General features: G+C 38.6%; 2 protein-coding genes across 2 annotated transcripts in view; both read left to right on the top strand.

The window, feature by feature from the left end:
• The window catches only part of CPB1 (carboxypeptidase B1), a 32,486-nt gene extending 16,111 nt beyond the window's left edge, over window positions 1-16,375 (top strand). The window contains exons 7-11 of the mRNA XM_017856552.1: window positions 736-846; window positions 935-1,025; window positions 1,670-1,872; window positions 13,283-13,367; window positions 15,998-16,375. Of these exons, the coding sequence (XP_017712041.1) occupies window positions 736-846; window positions 935-1,025; window positions 1,670-1,872; window positions 13,283-13,367; window positions 15,998-16,185 (678 nt within the window). The 3' untranslated portion in view covers window positions 16,186-16,375. The remainder of the gene's footprint in view (window positions 1-735; window positions 847-934; window positions 1,026-1,669; window positions 1,873-13,282; window positions 13,368-15,997) is intronic.
• Window positions 16,376-21,674: 5,299 nt separating this feature from the next.
• Window positions 21,675-25,115, top strand: part of CPA3 (carboxypeptidase A3) — a 36,960-nt gene continuing 33,519 nt past the window's right edge. Inside the window, exons 1-2 of the mRNA XM_017856551.1 lie at window positions 21,675-21,788; window positions 21,896-21,971. Coding sequence (XP_017712040.1) covers window positions 21,721-21,788; window positions 21,896-21,971 — 144 coding nt within the window. The 5' untranslated portion in view covers window positions 21,675-21,720. The remainder of the gene's footprint in view (window positions 21,789-21,895; window positions 21,972-25,115) is intronic.

The raw sequence follows: 25,115 nt of genomic DNA, 5'->3' as shown, positions 1-25,115 counted from the left end.
AGGGTTGAATTTAAGTTTAATATGATGCTGGATCAGAGGGACCATGACTAAGGGAACACATTAAGTGGGCATGATGTCCCTCATTCATAGATAAGTGTCTACATTACTTAACAGGGACAACAGGATTGTCCCTTCTTGAGAAAGACAACAAAGGAAACTCCCATCACTATGCAGCTTGGGGTGTTGCTGAGAGCCTTCCCAAAATCCCTGAGTATCAGCTTATTGTGAGAGGCATTCTCATTACCTTGTTATATTGGACATTCCCTCTAGTGAGATCATCTACAGGAGGTTTCATAGAAAAGAAATACATTTCTAAATGACATTATTAGGAACACACAGAGCTATCCACAGAACTTCTTACCAGAACTAGGTCTTACACTTATACCCTACCAATTTTGAAAAAACCTATTTTAGTTGCTATCTTAAAAGAAATGAGTATATATGTTCTTCAGAAGTCTTTAATTAAATAAGTTTCTCATTAAAGTAAAAAGTTAAAATAAGAAGGATGCAATAGAAATATCCTGGAAGCAGAGAAGAATTAGAAATAACAATTATAAATAAAAATATCAAGTATTGGTAGTAATTTGCTGATTGCTTTTAAATATTAATATTGTCCATCCTCAATAGGAAATACTGTTTTTGTTACCAAAGTTAACATTCAACAGTCTTTGTAAATTTTAACAGCATGATATGTTTCATTTTTCCATGACATTCCTCTTCATAATTCACATACAGGCTGTTCGTACCTATGGAAGTGAGATCCAAATAACAGAGCTTCTCAACAAGTTTGACTTTTATATCCTGCCTGTGCTCAATATCGACGGCTACGTCTACACCTGGACCAAGGTATATGCAACAATACTGAGAGAGGCTGATTAAATTAAAACCAACCTCTCTCTATTATATTTGTCCTAACCATATAGTCCACTTTCAGAGCCGATTTTGGAGAAAGACTCGCTCCACCCATGCTGGATCTAGCTGCGTTGGCACCGACCCCAACAGAAATTTTGACGCTGGTTGGTGCAGTAAGTATCTGGCTAGCCATTTTGCATGTATCCATTGAAAAACATAAGAGGAAAAATAAGAAAACACAATAGTGTCTAAAATAAAAAAAAAAGCTGCAAAGTTTTATATTTTAAAGTTCTAACTTTCTAAAAGCACCAAAAAAAAAAATTTAATTCAATTGACTAAAACATATTGAGAACTCTGTTGTGTTCCCAGCTGTGCTAGATGCTGAAAATACAAGACTGAACAAACCAGACATAATCCTACTACTCATGGAATGTATAGTCTAGAGAGGGAGACAGCCATTAAATAAGTCATTATTTATATAAAATTGTAATGCAATTAAGAATAATCATACTAAAAATGTTTTCATGGATATTAGTTTGTCCCCTGCTTATTAATATTCTTACACTATATTGATACTACACGGAGATACATTGGTAATTCCAAGTGCAACTTTTTACCATGTTAGCTTAAAAACATACCATCCTAATCCTGTGATTAAATGGATATTTTACTACATAATATATACATAATAGGGACAACTATAAGGACTCCTTGATTAGGATTCCTACGAAAACAACTTCCTAATTTGAAAGTTTAAAACATCCTCACAAAAACCTCATTAGGTGATCCTTGCCATTAACATTACATGTTTTTCCAGAAACTGGAGCCTCTCGAAACCCCTGTGATGAAACTTACTGTGGACCTGCTGCAGAGTCTGAAAAGGAGACCAAGGCCCTGGCTGATTTCATCCGCAACAACCTCTCTTCCATCAAGGCATATCTGACAATCCACTCGTACTCCCAAATGTTAATCTACCCTTACTCATATGCTTACAAACTCGGTGAGAACAATGATGAGTTGGTAAGTAGCAAAGTAGTAGGTACGACATTTTACTGTTGAGATTTTTAAAATTCTAATCCTGAAAAAAAAAATCATTATAAGAACATTTTCTGGAAGCCCGTTTATTGATTTTTTGGTAGTAGAATTGAAAAACTTATTACAGATGTATAAGGAATCTGGAGTTGGCTAAAAGAAATACGATTTTCATACAGGAAATTGTTCCCCACATGTGATTTATTGACTAATCTTCAAAATGACAATAGTTCCATTTCCTCTGGCTTCACCACAGTACTGACTTACATGATGATTTCAGATGCATTTGAGATAATCAACAAAGTTGCTTGATCACATACATATTTTTTTCAGTCAGTTTTGTCAAGCTGCCCTGAGCTGAATTTGACACAGATCCAGAGCATAGCAGAGCATAGCAGATGTCATTAGGAATTTGTCACACTTGGGTGATATCAGGTTTAGTCATTAAATACTAAAACTGTTTATTTCACTTTTTGATTGGGTGAGACTCAAAAGTAAATCAATCAATGAACAAATAATGTGAATGAGTCTTTACCACATACAGGGCATAAAGCAAAGAAATTTAAGAATCTCTGACATCAAAAAAACTAGCAATCTTATTGAACAATCAAGACATAATCACTTGAGCAGTTAAATAATGAGTTTTCTCGTTGAGAAATATCACATGTCAATGAATAATTTTTTAAATAAGCATGTTTGAATCTTTCAAACAATATTTCATTAATTTGTGAAACATCTGGCTGCCAGAAGTTGGCACCAATAAACTAAAAGAGCAAATATAAGATTTAAAGCATTTTGAGTTACGCCAAAAAAAAAAAAAAAAAAAAAAATGTATTCCACTTAGACAATGACATGCACATTTTGGCCTTACCTAAATGCATACCTAAATGATAAATTTGAAGACCCAGTAACTTTAAAACTGAAAAATGTTGTTTTATACTTTCAGAATCAGTCTTTCAGAGACCAAATAAAATATGTAATGCTGTAAATATTTTGAGAACAAATCAGAAAAATAACCCCATCTCCTAGAAAATTGATAGCTAATAGTTGGATGGGCCCTTTTCTTTAAAAAAAATACAATTTTTCAAAAGCTTTTCATTTTTCCCCATCCGTGGCCAATATATATAAGTTAGCACCGCTAAGCATTTCAGTTTTTCATGTAAGCTCGGTCTGTATATGTTCCCAGTGGGCGCTCACAGTCTTGCTGTCCCAGAGATGGGTGTGGTTGGCTCCTCATTTCTGTCCAAAATTTCTGGCCACCAGAAAAGAGGAGGTGGGGGTATGTAGTTTGTATAACTCATGTAAATATATTTAAGTTGTGCCATATCAGAAGAGAAAAAGTCAAAGCCATAACTACATACTAATGAGTTAATAATTAAAATATAAAAATTAAAATTACAAAACACATTGAGAGTAGCAATAATATACATATCCAGTTTGCTTCAGTATCAACTAGGTTTAGACATAAATACTAAAAGACTAACACTAACAAAATAAAGCTTAAAGTGTTCCTGGAAGCTGAGCTGCCAAAGTTTTCTTATTCAGTACACTTCCTATTCAAGGAATAAGTGTAAGCCCTTTTAGTGATGAGACAGCTTTGTTGCCACTAGTTGTATACAATAACAACCAGAATCTGGGCTACCCTAAAAGTCTCCAAATCATCCTTTAAAAAAAAAAAAAAAAAAGGCAAGTAAGTCCTGCCTCTAGAATATTATGAATAATTTTTGCTACTTCCTAAGGGAATTTTCTCCAGCAAAAGAAGCAAGCCTCAGAGTTAGCAGTTTTAATGGGCCAATTCACATGTGCGCCAAATGGTGTAAAACTGTTCCAACAGAACGTGAGTCACTGATACTCTTCCCTAAGAGTCACTTCTTTGTTTAAAGTCAAGGAGAGGTAATAGTAAAAGAGATACTATTCAAAATCCTGTCCTCCAAAATTGTTGTTAAATTCTAATTGCCAATGAAGTATAATAAGTAGAATTCTACCAAAGTAAAATGTTCATAATCTATTCTCAAATGGAGAAAAAACACAAGCCACAAAATAATCTTATTTTGGATGCTTGTTTCTATACACACAAAACTAAAAAGTTCAAATAAAAGTACATGCCCCTTTTTTTTTTTTTTTTTTGAGACGGAGTCTCGTTCTGTCGCCCAGGCTGGAGTGCAGTGGCCGGATCTCAGCTCACTGCAAGCTCCACCTCCCAGGTTTATGAACCATTCTCCTGCCTCAGCCTCCCGAGTAGCTGGGACTACAGGCGCCCGCCACCTCGCCAGGCTAGTTTTTTGTATTTTTTAGTAGAGACGGGGTTTCACCATGTTCGCCAGGATGGTCTCAATCTCCTGACCTCGTGATCCGCCCGTCTCAGCCTCCCAAAGTGCTGGGATTACAGGCTTGAGCCACCGCGCCCAGCCACATGCCACTTTTATCTTTACCAGAGTACAAGACAGGTGACTAAAATGCAAAAATTGAATTTGATATATCATACTCATTGATTTAAAAGTTATTTTTAATTTCCAATAATGTTCTCTATTGATTAAGCTTTCCTCTACTATCTTAAAAGAAACGCTTAAATGCCACTAGTAAGTGGCATGCTACTTAAGGTGACTGTTATTTGATTATCTGATTCATTTGGTGTCTGAATTTAGTTTAGTACACCAAAGCAACTTTAATATTTTGAGTAGCTAGAGATCCTTCCAACATTTTCTTGTATGGTAGAATTCCAATTTACTTTCTTCCAAAGCACATTTTGCTAAAACAAACTCATTAACTATAGTGCAATTACAAATATATGTATAGACAAAAAAGAGTATGAGTCCCTCAAAACATCAATCTTAACATTTTAGTTTTATTTGCAAAGAGGATTTCAAGGGGAAAAAAAAATAAGCCTTGGTCTAGAAAGGTTAATTTTCCACCCAAATCTAGTGCCTCCGCATTAATTCTTACACAGAGAAATGTGACTCTGCTGCAGAAAACAAAAGGTAGTAAAACATTAGGAAGATGAATTCTTGTGTCATACCACATTAAAATTTAAAGGAAACAATGAGGACTTATATAGCATTCTGCCAAGTCATTGGTATACATGGGATTTCTATTTTTCTATATATCTATAAAATTATTATTATATTTATAGCAAAAAATATATATGTTTCAATGACAATAAGACTAGACTAAAGGAAATTATTTTGTTCTTATGTTAACATTTTCAGCCCAAACTTAGGACATCCTATAAGCAGCAGCCCTTTGATATCTGAGTCATGATAAAAATTTATGTGGCTTCATTTCTGAATGATTTTACATGTAGCTTGCCTAATAATTGCTCACATCATAAGACAACCTTCCGAAGAAAGAAAGGCAGAGATAAGAATACAAAAGACCAATGAAGTAAAGAACAGGAAAAGTATTATATGGATTGCAGAGAAGACTACTAGAAAAGATATGTTTAGCAGAGCAGAAGGGAGATGGAATAACAAGAATATCTCATACATATAATGCTTTCCCATTTGCAAACTGCTTTTGCTCATACTATATTGTTTAAAGCAAGAATACAAAGTGCACTCTGAGCTTCTAAGGGCCTCATAAACTGTCCAGTCTCTCAGTGTAGACCTCTTTAATATAAAGTGGCCACTACTGTCAAAGGAAGTTTTAAGACTTAGAAGGAAAACAATGAATTTAGATTTCCAAAATTGTAGAGGACAATGAAATATTGAATTCTGTGACCTCATTATTGTCAGAGAAATTAAAACTGGGAAAAAAGGCTTTCAAACCTAACCAAATGGCTGCACTTATTGGGCAGGAAGAAGCACTCAATCTTTGGTACACCTTCCCCTGCAAAGATGTCTACATGACACTGTTAATAATAATAATAATAATAATAATAATAATACAACTTCAAAGTGAAAAATGGGATGCCAGAAGAATATCCAGCCAACAAGTATCTTGTCCCTCTCCACAGATTAACAAAATGGAAAGCAGAGTGCACTACACAAAGGTGCCAATCCAAGGCATGAGTCTCGCACCATTTCTCTGCATTAGAAGCACAGAATGTTATGCCTAGAAAAGTCTTAGAAATTCTCTGGTCTGTTTCTCATTTTGCAGCTGAGACATGGAAGACTTGGTGAAGCCAACACTAGTAGTCAGGGTAGCCCTGGGTCTAAAGCTACTGGCTCCTGAAGAATCTTCTAAGCTGCCTCAATTTCCAAAGACACTCAGACACATATTTAAGTGGGTACATTCTATGGTGGTACCCCATAGAACTGCTTTCCAGAAGAATATTCATCAGAAAGTCTTTAATCCTACACAGTACATCATAATTACCTCTGCCTCTGGACATTAGTAAAGATGTACTCTGGTTAGCTGAGATGACTAACTTCTAATGGCCTAGTCTTTATGATTCTGGCCCATTCTTTTGAGAGATATATATTCATTAACCGGGAGAAAGATAACAGTAACCAGAAGAAAAAATGTGACAGACTTTCTAAAAAATTATTAAATGTGAACAAAAGATAGAAAGATACTTCTAAATTCTAACACCTTCCAGTCCAGTGGCACCTCACTCACTGCCTCTTAATTGAAGTTTTAATTAAGGCATTACTAAGACACAAGTCCACTGCTCTCCTCAAGAATGTGAGTATAATGCAAGATTATGATTAAAGATAAACATAAAAATCAGAGGGAAGAATATTGTGATTAGAAGGCAGACAGTTGCAGGGCTATGCACACACCCATGCACATCACCCATCACAGCTGCTCCATGTCCCTAATAGCAAGAGCAGCAAGCCACAATTCTGCTTTCAGGTGTGCTTATCAGCGGCTCAGGTGAACAGAGCTTTAGACACAAAACATCTGCTGCAGGAATTTTCTCCAAATTTATACTCTCACTTAAAAGACAAAAACTTTAAATGACAAACTCAGAATTTATTTAAGAAACTAGTTGCTTATTCTCCGTTATGCTCTTTAAGGGACTTCTTGGCCTGATAAAATTCCCCTACTAGGCCTGGTCAGTACATGGCTTATCAATCATCAAATATTTCATAGCCAGGCCTGGTAGCTCATGCCTGTAATCCCAGCACTTTGGGAGGCCGATGCAGGAGGATCACTTGTGGTCAGGAATTTGAGACCTGCCTGGCCAACATGGTGAAACCTCTTCCCTACCAAAAATACAAAAATTTGGCTGGATGTGGTGGCACACACCTGTAGTCCCAGCTCCTCCGGTGGCTGAGGCATGAGAATCATTTGAACCCGGGAGGCAGAGGTTGCAGTGAGCCAAGATCATGCCACTGCACTCCAGCCTGGGTAACATAGCAAGACCCTGTCTCGGAAGGAAGGAAGGAAGGGAGGAAGGAAGGAAGGAAGGAAGGAAGGAAGGAAGGAAGGAAGGAAGGAAAGAAATTTCATTAAGCAACTATTAAGTGCTCATTATAAAGTATGTTTCCTGCCACTGAGAACTTACAATCCTACTGAAATGACTAGACTTGGGTACCAGAAACCATACAAAAGGAGAACAGAATTGGGAGTTTCCCATTAGTGCAGTAGTAGGAATTCAGGAGAGGAAAATGGCAATGTTTGCTGAAGCTACTCAGTGAAGATCATAAAGAAGGGATGCAATTTGTTCTGAGCTTTGAAGTCTGGGCAGAGAAAGGAATAGGATGTTTTAGGCAGAGAAAATAGCCAACAAATGAGCAATGGAGAAACTGAAAGATGAAGTTGAGGAAGGAAGTAGAATGGGGTCATCTTGTATCGAGTGTTCTCCCTGGGGAAGAGTTGGGGCAAGGGCCAATCAATGAGATGACCAGGTTGTGTAGGCACTTGAATGCCAGGATGAATCCTGTGTCACAGTGGGCCCTGGAGCCAGGGACCTGGAAAATAGGATTGTAGGTCCATTACAGAACTTCCAGTAGAATTTGGAATTCAAACAACAAACAATTTTTATTGTAACCATGTCCAAATATTTCATGGGACAGACTATTACTGAAAAATTATTGTTCATCTGAAATTTAAATTTAACTGGTCAATCTGTATTTTTTCCTAAAAGCCTGAAAGTTCTTGGGATAAAGTGATGTTTTAGCAAAAGTGACCTAGCAGAGATGTTTAAAAGATACCTGTAATGTCATCAACAGAGAAAAAGGCATTCTCATAGCACCTTTAAAATCAGTTGTCTTTCTTTTTAATCTTTTTCCTAAAATAAATCCTAGTTTACCATGATTAAATATTTTATATGACTTCCATTTCAACTAATTTTGTCCCCCACCCCCACTCCCACCCTGAGATGACATTTGGCAATGTTTGGGAGACATCTTTGGTTGTCATAACTGTCAAGCTCTACTGGCATCTGGTGGGTAGAGGCCAGGGGATGCTGATACGCTTCCTACAATGCACAGAAGAGCCGTCCCATTCCCAACAAGTTATCCAGCCCAAAATGGCAAGAGTGCCAAGGTTGAGAAATTTGCTTTAAATAAAGATAAGAACAAAGTCACATTCCTGAACAAAGCCTCTTGCCTTTCACAGGATCTTATACTTTCTTCACAAAACTTTACAATGTTCTGCAAATTTCAAGTGCAAGAGAACCTACAAATCCCCCATTAGACAGTATTTATTTATTTGGGAGAAACTCCACTTCTACCAGAAAAATAAATAAATAAATAAATAAATAAATAAATAAACAAATACATTCTCTAGACTTTGAAATTTCAGCTGACTCACACTTCACATTTCCCTTGAATGTCAAAGAGCTTAAAAATATGTATGCAGATCAGTCCAATACAAAGTTTGGTTTTCATCAGTGAAAGCATTCCCACACTCCCCTGGGCTCTGTGGAAATCAGCAGGCCTGGTTCTCCTAAGTCAAACTTTTTCCTAACTCCTTGCCCTTCTCTAATCTCCGGGCTTCCTTTTTCTCAAAACACATTTGCTTTTTCAGGTCTCAAATGCTTTCTCCTTGGTGCCTGCTTATAGACTGTAAGGACTTCTTCTTTTGCACCAAAATTATAAAAGTTAAGTTTCGTATTGGTTCCTTGGTATAATTTACCCATTATCGCAGGACAGAAGGAAGGAAACTGCAGTTAAGGGTCATTTTGATGCTTCCCTTATCACAGATATTCACCCATAGGGATGGCTAAACTCAGAACTTTCAGTCAGAAACAAAGTTCTACAGAAAATTTTCTTTAAATTGTTTTATACCTTATAGTTGGTTTGGAGCTTTGTTTTCTTATACTGTAATAATGAGCCACTGGAAGATTGATGCTGGCCGTGTACAAGAGATTGGAATGAGAGCGATGTGCACAGTCACGAAAGGGGAGTTTCTTTATCATATATTCAATGGGAATGCAGGTCAGTGGAAAAGAATATCCTCTCCTTATTCATCTCACCTCACCAGGTCCTTGGAACTCAACACCTGGAGAAACATTACACTAGCTTTTACTTTGTCTCTTGGGCTGTGAGCTAGATGTGACATTTTAGACTCTCTCTGTCTTTTGCTCTAGGACCAAGGCCTCTTTCTGAGGAAACAGATGACAAAATAGAACATGCATAAGATGTGGTAGGAAATTCATAGCTAAGGATTAATAAAGGCTGACCATGTTTGGCCTTGACTGAAAGCAAAGTTTTCTCTGAGGCTGATTTATATTTAGCTCCCTTCTGTTCTTTACAATTGGTAAAACCAGCTCCAGCAACACTTCTTTTGAAGTAATCCAAGGCCACAAGGAGAAGTGAAAAAGAGCAGAGGATTTAAAGAAAGAAGAACCTAGCTCAAGTCAGCCACTTATGGGGCTGTGTGCCCTTGAGCAAGTTCTTTTATCCTCTGTGAGTTTTAGTTCTTTTATCTGTAAAATGGGGATAAAAATATCTAGCTCTTATCAAGAGCTCTTTGTAAAGCTTAAGTTTTTATGTAAATGTTAGTTCTGATTTTGAATCCACTGAGAAACAATGTAAGATGTCCCTGAAAAGACGAGTTGTATAGAAATCGTCACTAATTGGAATTTCAAGATACGGACCGAGCTGTCTGCTGTGTCGTTGCTTCTTGGCTCTTCCATCATCTGCCCTCATATCTTTTTACAGAAACATGCAAGGGAACAGAGTTACCGCTCTAACATTGTAGCAAATGCAAGAATTACCTTTCTCTCTACCATTCTTGGCAGGGGTCAGTCATCCAGGTTGATTGGAACATTCCCACTGAGCTTGCTGCCCCGGATGGCATTCCATTCTGCTAGAAAATTCTGTGTCAGTGAAATGTGGACAGATAATGTTGAGAAGATAAATGAGTAACATTTGTGAAATTATTTGAACTCTTCTAAAGAAAAGACGCACACTGATTCCAGGGATTTTTGTTAACATAATTGGAATTTAAAATATGATATTTTACTTGATTAATGTCTGTTCTGACTTTTTTTTGTCTTTTGGCCTTGGAGGGGCTGAGAGAAAGGATCCATAGACTTTTTTTTTAATTAATAGAAATAAGTAAAATGCACAGAAGATGTCAATGTCTAAATGTAGCAACCCATCAACCATCAATAAATGGTACCACTGCCCTCCCCAGAAGCATCCCCAATCTCCACTCAGGTGGGTTCAGCCTCTGCAAAGCTCAGCACTCTGCACCTCCACCCAAATCTTGACTATTCATAATGCCCCTAAGCCAGAGTGTTAGACTCAGTTGACTAATCATTTGCTAGGTGCTATGCAATCTGCTGAGGATACAAAATGAATAGCCAACAATTCCTTCCTTCAAGGAGCTCACCTGGAGAGGACATAGATGCAAAAAGAACTGATTATAGCACACAGTGAACACTGATAAAAGTGTGGGCACCCAACAAGGAAGGGTGCTCAATGCTTCCTAAGAGAGTAGAGGCAGTTTCATAAAGAAGATAACAGTAAAACTGAATCTGGAAAAACAATAGCAATTATTCATATTAGCAAACACAGAAAGAGGATTCCAGTGAAGAGAAAAGGGTACCCACAGTCATGGAGGTCAGGAGAAGCAGGAAAGGGTGTACAGAGAAGTAATTCAGGAAAATCTACCTCGGAAGGGACACGAGAATACACAACAAATGATGTAGCCTGAGAGACAAGGCCGGACCTGGTTTGTAACAACTGTTTTTGCCAAAGAGGTTTGACATGATAGAGCCATCGAAGACGTGGTGATGAGGTGATCTTCAGAAGGTGAGAGATGAGGTGGATATCAAGATGAGAGAGCAACTGAGGACAACAGCTGAGAACCTAGGCATAAATTAAATGTTCCTCCAGTGTGCACCTGTGACATGAATAAAATAACAACCTTTTTAAGCCCACATCAACCTCAGGTATTCCTTCAGCATCAAAGAAATAGAGCAACTGTTTCCAAAAGATGCCAATGAAGGCATAGAGAGAACTCAGATGTCACTTCACATACCCAGGGTGTGGTTTGAGGAAAGGACAACTCAACATTTTTCTGTGGCCTTAATGGAAATCATGGTTACATTGATAAGATAATAAGTCAAAAGAGATAACAGATCACAAATAGCCCCCTTTGATTTTGTCTGAAAACTGTATTATCGCATTGCACCAGTAAATATGTTGAGAGACTTGAACGACAATCAATCAACACGAGTCCAATAGATAATGACAATGACTATTAAATCTTCTCAAGTCTTCGTAACTTTTCATGTTTGGAATTAATCTTGAAGAATATTTCCACTAACTAGAAATAATAATTCAAGGCTTAAGGAAAAATTGAAGTAAAGCCTGAAGAAGGCAACCAGGGAAGGAATAAGAATTCTGTAAGATCAGAGGTTCTGCCTTCCAGAAAAATAACGAACTAAAGATTTCCTTTGATAAATGGCAAGTTAAAGAAATTGTAGAATGGTAGAAAATATCATGTTTACCTACAAAAAGAACTATTGCCTCACCATGTTTCACATCTCTAGAAGATGGTTTTAAATCTATTCTGAGCATTATGTAATGTTTAACTGGCTCTGGTTTCAATTGGCAGTGGAACCTAAGGGTTTAACCAAAGGGTTAAAAAAATCTAAATCTAGTGTGTTTGTTACAGTAAGATTAAACAAGAGGAGCAATATATTTAGGCCACAACAGTAAATATTCCATGCAGTTAGAGAAAGCATGTCTTAGTTTATCAGTTTAGAAACAGGAAAATGGAACCCTAAAATTTGCAAGTACTGAACCAAAACTCTGAGAATAATGTTAGTTCCAGGAAGCTGATTGCATCATTTCAGTGGACCAGAACAGAAAATAATGAATTACATTTTATAACTCTCTTTAAGTTTTCTAATTTACCACCTGGCTGATGAAGTATTAATATTTTAGGAATTGGAATCCTTGAAGTCTCATGGCCATGCCCTCATCAGTTTGACATAAGATTCTACGAAACTGGTTTCAACATTAGAATAAGGGAAGGGAAATTCCTACTTTGTAAAAATCATATTATTCTGATTTCATCACCAACCTCACAGTTTTCCAGGCATATGTAGAAGAAGTAATTATAATGCTCAAGTATGAAATACAGCCAGTTTCATTACTGGAATGAATTATGGCTAATTCTCCTGCAGTAAACAATTTGTTTTTCAAATCTGTATTCCCCAGACAGCTGAGCCAGGCCTTGCTTCTCAAGTGTTTTATTTAAATAGGCAGTATGTCAGCGGAGTTCTATCACAGAGTTTCTGAGTACAGAGAGCCTTTCCCTAGGAGTTGGGTGCAGGGAACCGGAGGGCAATGGTTCTTATGAGAAGGTGATGATGCTTCTAAGAGAAAAGATTACACGTAAGTTAATACTTAACAACTTTTTTAAATTCTGAAATTCAAATGTTCTGCATTTTGAAATAGAATGAATATTCTCTAACTTTTAGTCTAAAATTTTCCAAGCTGGAGCTACCACTCATCTATGGAACTGCCAGTCCTAAGCATTTCCATGCTGGCACTGAATGTTGCATTGACTAGCCAATCCTATGGGCAGTTTCTAATGCTCCTGCCCTAACTCACACAACCCTATCGTAACTTAATCTGGCTTTATAACCTGCACATTGCCAAGCGGTTTTTTTGTTTTGTTTTGTTTTCTTTGGGTTTTTGCGTGCGTGTGTTTTGGTTTGTTTGCCTGCCAACAGGTAGACAACTTCTTTGCACAGCCATAAAGCCTTCCTTGTCTCCTGCTTTACTCTTACAAACTCTTACAAGACAAGATAAATAGAGGCTCAGAGTGAATGCTTGGGGAGGGTATTAGGGAAGACATCCTTGCACAAGAATTACTGGGATCATATCACTAAGTTAGGTAGAAAAATGAAAATGGGTCCTGAAAAAGCATATAATACTATCCAAATTGTTACTTTACACGCTTTGAATGCCTTAAAAATAAGGTACAGGGCATTTATTTAGCAGTGTGCTTTTATTTATTTCCTTACTTATTGCTGTTTCTTTTGCAGAATGCCCTGGCTAAAGCTGCTGTAAAAGAACTTGCCTCACTGCACGGCACCAAGTACACATATGGCCCAGGAGCTACAACAATCTGTGAGTCTTGGCTTCAGAACTGTGCAAAGAACCATGTGCCTAAAAAGCCAACAAATGGTTCCTGGGGCGTTTATTTTCTGATAGTTTGAAGCATGTGGCTTTTGCCTCACAACTAATTTTTCTAAAATATGTAATCAGTTTTCTGTTCAAAAAAAAAAGGAGGGAAGGCCTGGACAACATAGCAACCTTGTCTCTAAAAACATTTAAAAATTAGCTGGTCATGCACACCTGGAATCCCAGCTACTGAGGAGGCTGAGGCGGGAGAGTCCCCTGAGCCCAGGAGTTCAAGGTTACAGTGAGCTATAATTGCACCATTGCACTCCAGCCTGGGTGACAGAGCAGCACCCTGTCTCGAAATAAAAAGGGAAGGGGAGAAAAATATCCTTTTCAACCCACAGAGATATTTGCTCTCTGTAAGTATTTACTGAGCACTTACTATGTGCCAGGGCCTCACTAGGCACTTAGAGAACAAGAAAGTAAGAACAGAGAGAAGAAAAGATTAAAAGAGAAAAGGAAGGAGGGAGAGATCAGGGCAGTCTTTAAAAAACTGGCAGTAGTTGGTCGGACGCGGTGGCTCAAGCCTGTAATCCCAGCACTTTGGGAGGCCGAGACGGGCGGATCACGAGGTCAGGAGTTCGAGACCATACTGGCTAACACAGTGAAACCCTGTCTCTACTAAAAAATACAAAAAAAGCTAGCCGGGCGAGGTGGCTGGCGCCTGTAGTCCCAGCTACTTGGGAGGCTGAGGCAGGAGAATGGCGTAAACCCGGGAGACGGAGCTTGCAGTGAGCTGAGATCCGGCCACTGCACTCCAGCCCGGGCGACAGAGCCAGACTCCGTCTCAAAAAAAAAAAAAAAAAAATTGGCAGTAGGGAAGCAGGAAAAAATATGCAGTCTTTTGTGATACAGGTGTCAAGTGCTGTGACATCAGGATGCACAAGGAAAGCACACACACAAAGACCAACCAACACCACAGTATCAGAATTAACTTCCCAAGATGATGACACCACAAGTTTTATTTGAAAGGACCGTTGCTGGAGGAAAATATAAAACAGAGTGTTTCCGGCCAGGCACGGCGGCTCATGCCTGTAATCCCAGCACTTTGGGAGGCCGAGGTGGGCGGATCACGAGGTCAGGAGTTCGAGACCAGCCTGCCCAATATGGTGAAATCTCATCTCTACCAAAAATACAAAAAATTAGCCAGGCGTGGTGGCAGGCACCTGTAATCCCAGCTGCTCAGGAGGCTGAGGCAGGAGAATCACTTGAACCCAGAAGGCGGAGGTTGCAGTGAGCTGAGATCCTACCACTGCACTCCAGCCTGGGTGACAAGAGCAAAACTCCATTTCAAAAAAAAAAGAGTGTTTTTTGTTGTTGTTGTTGTTGTTGTTGTTTTGTTTTGTTTTTTTTTGTTTTTTTTTTTTTGGCTAAACAGACAAGTACCAGGGCTACTTGAGGCACAAGTCACCTTCAAGAGGTAGACACCAGTCCCTCTAATCAGTCACTCAGTGTATGCAAGCAAGTGGCTAGAGTGGTAGGGGCTAGACTCCAGAGCTGTAGATGCTGCAGCTTAGATCTCTCTGGAAGGCGCATTCCACAGGCCTCATTTTCAATTTCTACGTGTATCTTCCTTTGCCTTCAAATGATTTCTTTCTGCCTGAGGTTGGAAAGAAATTGAAACACACACATGAAAAAAGACCTGGTCTCATCATCAAGTGGCCTCCAGTGCAGTTGGAGAGGCTCTGGTCCTGAGTTGTTGGAATTTATTTTAAGCCTTTATGCAGAATACAATTTTCTTTCTTTTTATTATTTTTTAAAAACTGCTCTGAATCATACGAGGCATACTGTTTTCTTAGGGGATTTCTAGCAGAGATAGCCCACATATTTATATATTGTGAACTTGGCGCATATTTTATTCAATTCAGCTAGGTTTCTTTTTCCATTACACTGTAAGACCTTGGAGGGCAGAGCCAACATCTCTCCCTTGTTCTGGCATCTTCAGAGTTGAGGCCATAGCCTGCTGTTCAGTGGGGGCTATACAATTGTTGACTAAAAAAACAGATGAGTGAATAAATGAACAAATGAATTAATTAATACATATTTTATGTGTTAGTGACAACATGATTGTTATTGAATAAATTAATAACAAGTACCTTATCTACGCCAGGCCCTGTGCTAGATAAACACTAAAAATACGAAAATGAAGGCATAGCCCTGCCCTCAGCTTCTTTAATCTTATCATTTGGTATAGTTTCAGCCGGGTTTAGAGTCTTCTCCTCTTGCCGATCATCACACAGCTTTCCTTATTTTCCTGAGAAATACACATCCTTTCACATATAAAGTATAGTTCACCATAGCATACAAGTACACTGGGAATTTTGCATTACAGACTACATACTTTCTGAAGTATTAAACACATCATTTCTAGAAAGTGAAGTGGTAATATGTTTAATAAGATTGGAGTAATTTTTTAAAACGGCCCCCAAAACATTTTATGATCCAGTTTACTAGAAAATTGGCCTACTCAAAATATTTTGCACAGTGAAACATTTATAATGATAAAAGAAAGTGGCAAATTTTAAAGCTCCTTCCTAGATTTAAAGTTTTTTTTCATTGCTATTTGCACATTTCAGATCCTGCTGCTGGGGGCTCTGACGACTGGGCTTATGACCAAGGAATCAGATATGCCTTCACCTTTGAACTCCGAGATACAGGCAGATATGGCTTTGTCCTTCCAGAATCCCAGATCCAGGCTACCTGCGAGGAGACGTTGCTGGCAATCAAGTACATTGCCAGCTATGTCCTGGAACACCTGTACTAGTCGAGAAAGCTGATGGCCTTGTTTCAAAATTCTCATTTTTCATTTCTTTTCCTTCTTGAATTCTTATTTTGGTTTGCCTGGATGTTTTACAGATCCCAATCTTTCTTTTAAGTTTCTGGGTCTATTAAACTAGGTAGATCTTTTCATATTGATCATAATAAAAGTGAATCATTACCATTGGAAAACCTGACATACGGTCTACTTCTTTGGGGATAAACCGATGTGAATGAATGACTAAGCAAGCCGTGCACAGTGAGGATTCGGTCAACTGTATAGGAGTTAACATCCTCAGGTGCTGGCCAAGACCATCAGGGTGCAGATGCACTGATTACAGTGGGAGGCTTGTGAGCTAAGAAGAAATGGAAATGGAAATTCAGGACTATAAAACCTGGCATACATGAAAAGACACCATCTTTCTTGGTCTAGCTTTGGTATACACTCATTGAAGTTATTTTGTCAGCTGTCTGCTACATGCCATGCACTTTGCTAAGCAATTGAAGATGGAACAATGAAAAAGAAAGATAACATTTCTGCCTTTAACGTGTGTATAGGCCCTTAGGAAAGACAGACATTACACAAATAATTAACTCATTAATTAACAATGTATTAATTAGTGATCTAATTTACATTAATCAAATAAGTGCTGGATGAACTACACAAAAAGAACATACAAGAAGTCTACCTGCTTGATGTAGGGGAGAAGCCTCCCTCAGAAAGTGCTGTAACCTGACAAATAAATCACAGTTAGCTGCACAAAGGGAGCACCCCTTCCAGGCCTGTGGCTATCCCAAAACTGTAAGAAGAAAGCCATTGAGGGTGAAATTTAGAGAGCGGAGGAAAGAAGAGCATGTGTGTAGGCTAGGGAGGACGGTAGGAACCATGTCAGGCAGAGCTTAGAGGTCATGTTACGGATTGGGGACTCTGGTCTAAGAACAATGAAAATCCATTGAAGATATTAAGTCATCAATGACATGGTCACAGTGTTTTTTGAACACCAACTAGGCTAGGGTGTGGAATGCAGATCAGAAGTGAGACAAGAGGATGCCAGGGACCCTGACTGGACCACTTGGACCAACGAAAGTGGCAAAAATCACTCCAAGACTTGAAGTTTTCCAGGACTGGAATTGAACATACTAATGTTGGGAAGTATTGTGCCAAGTTCAAATTTTAAAATAGAATGAGATGTATTAAAGTTATGATTTAGGGGCATCTCTTACTTAAAAATAATAGACTATTAACTCATTACTTTCTATATAGACGTTTTGTAGTCTGCTTTCATAGACTATTAACTCGTTACTTTCTATATGACTTCAAGAAAAATGAGACTCCATATTGGACATGATACCTTAAAATATCTGTAACAGTGTTCTATTCATAAAGAGAATCCATTGAAGTAGCAACGGTTTGCGAAAGTTGTCAAGCCAAAGAATAATTAATTGCATTAATTGTCCACTAGATGGTAGCAGTGCAGCTGCTACAATGTGTCACACAATCATCGTCAAACTCATTTAGTAATATGTCATTTAAAAGAGAGACAGAGACCCATACGTGCGAGAAAAAAAAAAATCCCATTAATTTATCAGCAACATTGGTGGTAATTAAAAACCAGATGTAATTTAGCTAAATATTCTTCCTCCTACTCTTTAAGTTATATCAACTATGTGTATTGGAGGGTTAACATAGCCATAGTTACCTGAGTGAGGTAATCTTGCTGGAGGTGTATCATTAACTCCTGTTCCACAGGAGACTCCCTTGTGCTATCTCTGGCAAGTAACACCAACCCCTGACTAAGGGACTCTGTGGCCCAAAGTATGGAAATCTTGGCAAACCACAAAGAACTCTCCTAATTCCCTAAATTGAATGCTTTAAAATAGAAATTAGGAATATATGCGGGCTGCGTTTTAAGTTTTAAGGGTAGGAACAAAGAATAGGAAAGCAAATATACAAATATTCTTATTTGAAATCCCATGTATCTGAGATGTCCTGCACCTGAGAAATTTTCACTATAGCCATTGTCTACTGAAAGTTAACAGGAAGCTGGCTAGAATTTCCACTTGCCTGGGCAAAACCAAGAAAAACAGAAAGAGAAATCTGCCTTAGTCCTCACTGCAGTAGTGTCTGACCAGCTAATCAGAGACTGCTGTGAGTCCACCCAGCCTTACCCACCTGAGAACCCCAGGTTGGGGGGATACCTCTTCTCCCTCCTTTATCCCACTCCAACCCTGAGATCCCAGAGCAGGCCCTGAGCCTTTCCTTCAGCTCCAAGCTCTTAGCTCCCAAAGCAACAGTGAACCAACAGCACAAGAGTGGCCCCTGAATCTTTCTTTCTCAAATGGTGTGGGTAGAAAATAGCAATACTGATTTTCTCATCTGGATTGTGGAATTCCTACATACCTAGAATCATATGCCATTTGTTCATCTTATTTTGCAAGCTCACCTATATGAATTGGTCAAAGAGAGAATTTCTAGAAGGAAAAGAAGGCAGACCATAGCAAGTTAACATGTTAATTTGGGTGCAAAAAAGGGTTCTGCTGAGCCTCTTAGGTCATCTCATGGGAGCAGATAGTCACCACCCCCCACCACAAGGTCAGACACTGCCTGAATCATATACACCCACATATGTGTCCTCAAATGCCACCTTCACTGCAACTAATTAAGAAGAATTTCTCTGCAGCATTTGCAGGGTAGTTTTGTTTCAATGTTAAGAATCCAATGATGATAACTAAATGCAACAATTTTTTCTTTCAACGTACCTTTTGTGAGATATGTAAATGTATTCTAGAAGTTTACTGGATTGAATTTAAAGATAAAAAATTATTTGGAAGAGTATTAAATCATACTTCCATTTTATTGTTTCTTTTCTTTTCTTTTTTTAACTTTTTTCTGTTTTTACTGTTTTTTCTGTTCACCTTTTTAAGGCATCACTTCCATTTTCTAGGATATTTCTTGTATAGTGATAACAATTGAAAATACATATAGAAAAGCATAGCTAAACTATATGGTGATATTTTAAATCATGGCTAGACATACACTACTACAAATACCCTAGAAGTGTAGAGCTCAAGAAAGATGGAAAATTATGGCTGCGTGAAGTATTCACCTCTAAGTTACTTTTTAAAGAGGTTGATTTAATCTGTTAAACATCACAGTCTTACATAGTCAATCCTAAAATGATATGGTGTTTGACAATTATTCATCCTACCCACACATATGCCAAGACCTTTTATAAATCTTGATGCAGTAATATAAGGCTGCACTGATCTATGCTTGCCAAGAAATAGCACTTGTTCTGAGAAGAAGCTCTAGAACATTCTTGAAATCCATCTATTGTATTTTTCTTCAGAGGCTAAATAGATTGGAGAGGCAGTGGGAGTCTCCAATGCATCACATGTTTATATCGAATTCCAGAAACAAGAAATTACCAATATGTAATCTATTAAGAAGCCAAAGATGTACTTTTATTTATTAACAAAGTCTTATCCTGAGAAATACCACGGTCCTCAAATCACTCACCTAGATTCCCCAAATAAAATAAAAATGTTCTTCCTACTTGAACTGAAAAACAGACATAGAAGCTTTCTCTACACAATTTTAAAACCAGTCACAGAGGAAAAGGCTTCAAGAAAATATAACAGAATTCTAAAATTAAAAGCATTTCTATTTTTCCTCTTTCAGCTTTCCTGTATTTTCCCGAATCGTTTTCAATGGGCATTTATGATTTTTAGAATCAGAAAATAAAACTCTAAAAAACAAAGCAATAACATTTAAAAAAAATCTTGAAGTAGTCCGCATTAAAACAAATACAGAGAGATATTTTATCCCTAAAGGTCATGGCCACCACTTTAATCTACCACATGATCTATTTTGATACCAGTTCTGCAAGCTGGCAGTGGCCAACAGTAAGTCTCTGTTAACAGCACATGAACATTTTGTCAACTGTTTAGAGAGCATGGACATGTTTCTTAGCACCTACCATGAAGTCTGTAACATATGCTGTCTCACTAAGCCTCACAGCCACTTGTTAGAGGCACGTTAGCATTCCCATTTTACAAATGAGGAAACCAAGGCCCAGAATAACCAGGCAGCCTGCTCAAGGTGATGTAGCTAGTGTGTGGGAGCCACATTAAAGTGATGTCTGTCTAAATCCAAAGTCAAGGTCTTTCTTTTTCACTGTTCCCTGGTCAAAAGTATCTTTAGTCAAAAGCAATAGAGCAAGCATTTGCTTTGGGAGTTCTCAGTGCTGATGAGCTTGCCCAGTGTCAAGAACATGAAGGCACTTGTAAAACCCTCCTCTTACCTGCAAGGCTGGAGCCAGAAAGTCCATTTGGGGAAATAAAAAAGGCTTGAGTTCTACCACACACCCATCAGATAGAGAAGAATGGAATTACTGCTGCCGGACATATAACAGGGTCGTGTCTCCAACCGCACTATTTTGATAATACACAGGCATGACTCTCAGAAGTTTTTTATGCAGTCAGCTATACATTTGTCAATGTGAAGAGGTGGTTTTCAAAAAGGAAATTCTAATAAGTTATCTGATTAGATAAATCCACTTACTCTTTTAGGTTACCTATGATTCTAGGTAAAGGTGTTATTCTCCCATAATTAATCAAGTTGTGTTCAAGATTAAAGATTCCTCCAGAGATGATTTTAAATGATCTATAGGTGGCTTTCATTAATTCAACTTTCAAAAGCCATTATTTGGCAATTACAGCATCCAGGCTCTGAAGACAGTGTCCAATTAATAAACATTACAGCATTGATATTTTCTTCCTCTCAAGAATCCTCAAATTGCCTTAGAAATAGGGGTCGACTCTGAGGACAAAGAGAAGAGAAGGGGCAAAGAGTTAGGGCAGTGCTTTAGGTCTTTAGTGTTTATTTCTTCACCAAGAGAAGTACATGACAAATGTAACAAAAATGTTATCACTGTAAAATCTAAACAGTGAACACTTCAATGTTTGCCATAGTACTTACAGCATTTTAGTATGTTTATATTTTATAATTTAAAAGTTTTAATTTCACAACTTACATTCTAGCTTCAAAAACATATTTTACATTATTACAAACCACTCACCAAGATTTTATGGCCAGATACCCAAATTCATCTCAGTCTCCAAGTGCAAATTGTAAAACTGATTTCTTCTATCATTCAATTCAAGCAGAATGGTAGAGTAGTATTTTAGAACAGACAGAACTGGTAAGCCCCAGCTCTGTGAACATACTTTCTCTGTTACCTTGACCAAGTTATTTGCTAAAGGCATTTGCTCCCCATCCTGTGTCTGTAAAATGGGTATTCCTATTGCAAAAGGTAGATAAGTAGCATGGGCTTGGTGGGTTAGTGTTTTTCCCTCCCCAGCTGGGAAAAAAAAAAAAAAAAAAAAAAAAAAAAAAAAAAAAAAAAAAAAAAAAACCTAATGTGGGCAAAGAAGGGGAACAGTTTGTGCAACAGAACCCTAAGAGGAAATCAGCTGCTCATCAAGATAAGGGCTGAGGCATAAAACTGCCAGAGGGTCTCAAGGCAGGCAAAGAAGAATCATGTGGCTCATCCTGCCCGTGGGTTTGATTGCTACCACTCTTGCAATTGCTCCTGTCCGCTTTGACAGGTAAATCTTACTTCCTGTGTTCCAGTCTCTGTGTGGGAAGAGAATTAAAGGTTGTTTCCTTACAGTTCACTGTTTTTTGTTTTTTGTTTTCATTTGCCTTTGTAAAGGGAGAAGTTGTTCCGCGTGAAGCCCCAGGATACAAAACAAGCAGACATCATAAAGGACTTGGCCAAAACCAATGAGGTAAGCATTTAGAGGGATATTTTATCTTTTCTTACTGTTCTCTAAAATATGCTTCTTCTTATTTTACTGTTAATGCCCACGAGACTACAAAAGACTATTGAACATAAGGGGAAAGCAGGAGCTATCTGGATAATTCAGCCAATGGCCAATATTTCATCTCTTCTGGTTTTGATCTTGGTTTCCACGACTACCACTTCTGTTTTTCCTCCCAAAAGCTTTGCAAACACCAGTTTTTTCAAGGTAAAACTGTGAAATCAGGAGCTGTTCTTGGCCTCCTTATCAGGGGATCTTTCTCTTGCCTACTGGTGCCATTCCCTCTCCATTCTCCCCACTCCCACCCTCATCTCCTCTGGTGCCATAATTTCTCTTTGAGTACTAACTAAAAACGTAGAGGCATTGGCAAATATCAAGATGTGACCCTCTCCAAGAGTAGGTACATTTTCAAATAAGACTTTTAAAGTTAGATCAATCCTTTAAAATCCAACAGTCTAAAATAATTTTATCATGTATAAATAAATACGTTGTGCAAGCCACCTTACATATGTCATTTCAAATTCACCAACAGATTCTCGATGTCAGGGTTATAATGTAACTCATTTGAAACAGAAGAGCTAAAGTGCAAAGACAAAAAATTAAATGACCAAGATTACACATCAGATTTAAACCCAGAACTAGATCTGGGATTTATTCCAGTAGAACACACTCTTATCTCTACATCAAATCAATCAAAGGCTCTGCCTATTCTAACTCCCAAATGTTTCTCAGATCCACACATTGCCCTCCATTCCACTGCCACTGCCAACTTCATGTTCACTCTACCTCTTGCAAGGACAATTTCCATAGTCCCTTAGCTAGCAGTCAGGGTTCTAGTCTTGCCACCCACAAAGCCAACTCTGCATTGCAACCTGATTGCTCACTCTAAAACTTGACAATTGCATTTCTCCATTTGAGGGTCATTGCTGAGAAGCAGCCTAGTATGGAAAAAGCATTCTCTTCAAAGTCAAATGCTTACATTCAAATCCAAGCTCTACACTACCTCTGTAGCCTTAGGCAAGTTACTCAACATCTCTGGGTCTCCATTTCTTCTTCTATAAAATGAGGATAATAATCATACCTACTTCCTAGGGTTGCTTCAAAGACTAAATAAGCTTTTGGCAGCACTCAGAAGCAGGCCTGCTATATTAAGCATCACAGATGTGTTTTTTGTTTGTTTTTGTTTTTGTTTTGAGACAGAGTTCCACTCTGTCACCCAGGCTGGAGTGCAGTGGTGCAATCTCTGCAGCCTCCGACTCCCAGGTTCAAGTGATTCACCTGCCTCAGCTTCCCTATTAGCTGGGATTACAGGTGCCCACCACCATCCCCAGCTAATTTTTGTGTTTTTAGTGAAGATGGGGTTTTGCCACGTTGCCCAGCTGGTCTCAAACTCCTGACCTCAAGTGATCCACCCTCCTCAGCCTCCCAAAATGCTGGCATCACAGGCATGAGCCACCGTGCCCGGTCAGAAGCATTTTCTGTTGGTATTCGTATAGAATTCAAAACCTTTTATGATCGGCCAAACTACCAACCTCTTCAATATCCTGCTCATCCACCTTCTTCCGCACCCTTCAAGCCCCATAAACACCAAAATCTCACCCACCGTGGCCCTGTACACATTTTCTCATGAGGAATATGTTTCTCTCCATTTTGACCTGGGTAAGTCCTACTTATTTCTCAAGATCCGACTCAGGCAGTGTCTCCTGCAGGAAGTCTCTTCTGTTCATCAACTCTCATGACTCAGTTTTGGCTGCTCCTTGTGCTCCTAGAACACCAGATCCTTCCTCTGGCATTGGTTAACATGTGGGAAACATGAATGTCTGACTGTGTTCCACACCAAACCTTTCGCGTCTAAAAAGTCCCTTATTAGTCTCTACAACTGTGGCACCCAGCTCTGGGCCTTGTGCTTAATAAATGAAAGTTCACTAAGCTCTAAGCTCCTGCGGCACATTACCCTGCTAGAACAAAGAAATGTCTATTTTGATAAGTTGGCTCTGCCTAACTTGCCTTTGCGTCACACTATATCTCTCATATGTCCAACTCATACTGTAACTTTTTGATCAAAATAAACAAACATTGGTTGGGTCATAGCAGCCTCATATTGTCACTTGATTGACCTAGAGGTAGAGGGGGTCTCAACTAAGAAACAGCCAGGCAGACCTGGATACATGCACAAGCAGGAGTGGAAATTGAGCTTTTCCTTCACATTTCCCAGGCTGGGGACTTGTACTTCATTTAGTTTCACAATTGAGTATGATTTTGAAGAACCACAAGAACTGGAATCTTTTCAATGTTTGTTTCTGTTTCTGTTTTTGCTTTTGTTTTGTTTTTTGGGCTTTTTTGAGATGGAGTTTTGCTCTTGTTGCCCAGGCTGGAGTGCAATGGCGAGATCTCAGCTCACTGCAACCTCTGCCTCCCAGGTTCAAGCAATTCTCCTGCGTCAGCCTCCCAAGTAGCTGGAATTACAGGCATGTGCCACCACGCCTGGTTAATTTTGTGTTTTTAGTAGAAACGGGGTTTCTCCATGTTGATCAGGCTGGTCTCGAACTCCTGACCTCAGATGATCCGCACCTCAGCCTCCCAAAGTGCTGGGATTACAGTCGTGAGCCACGACGCCCAGCCTCGAAGTTATTTTGATCTGAATGCTATACTTCTGAGGTCATATACCAAATTTTTGAGATTATCAGCTAGAGGAAGAGAAAGGAAAAAAAACTTCTGCACCTGTTAAATGTCTTCATGCCCCAGACCTCAGACCTATTTCACAATCTTCACAACACTTCCCAGTGAACTCTCATTTGCCCCATTATTTTAGGAGAGAGGACTAAAATTTAAAGAATCCTAGTAACTTGCCCAAGGACATATTGCTAGAAAAATGACATTCCTGGGGGACTATACCGACTGTCGGATACAAGACTTTCAGGATTTCCAGAGTTTATAGGGACACCAGGTTCTGAGGACTAACTAACCAGATATTTAATTTAAATTTCCAATTACAGCCAGATTCTGTGGCTAGATGAATTGTGATTCCATTCAACCCCAAAATTGTGGAAGAAAAAAATTAACCAAAAGAGCTGCCCATCCTTTTAACTTGATAGACCTGAAGTCCTAAAA

The sequence above is a fragment of the Rhinopithecus bieti genome, unplaced genomic scaffold, assembly GCF_001698545.2.
Source record: "Rhinopithecus bieti isolate Rb0 unplaced genomic scaffold, ASM169854v2 scaffold_42565, whole genome shotgun sequence".
Classification (NCBI taxonomy): domain Eukaryota; kingdom Metazoa; phylum Chordata; class Mammalia; order Primates; family Cercopithecidae; genus Rhinopithecus; species Rhinopithecus bieti.
Note: the sequence above shows the minus strand (reverse complement) of the source record. Positions and strands in the feature narration are given on the sequence as shown.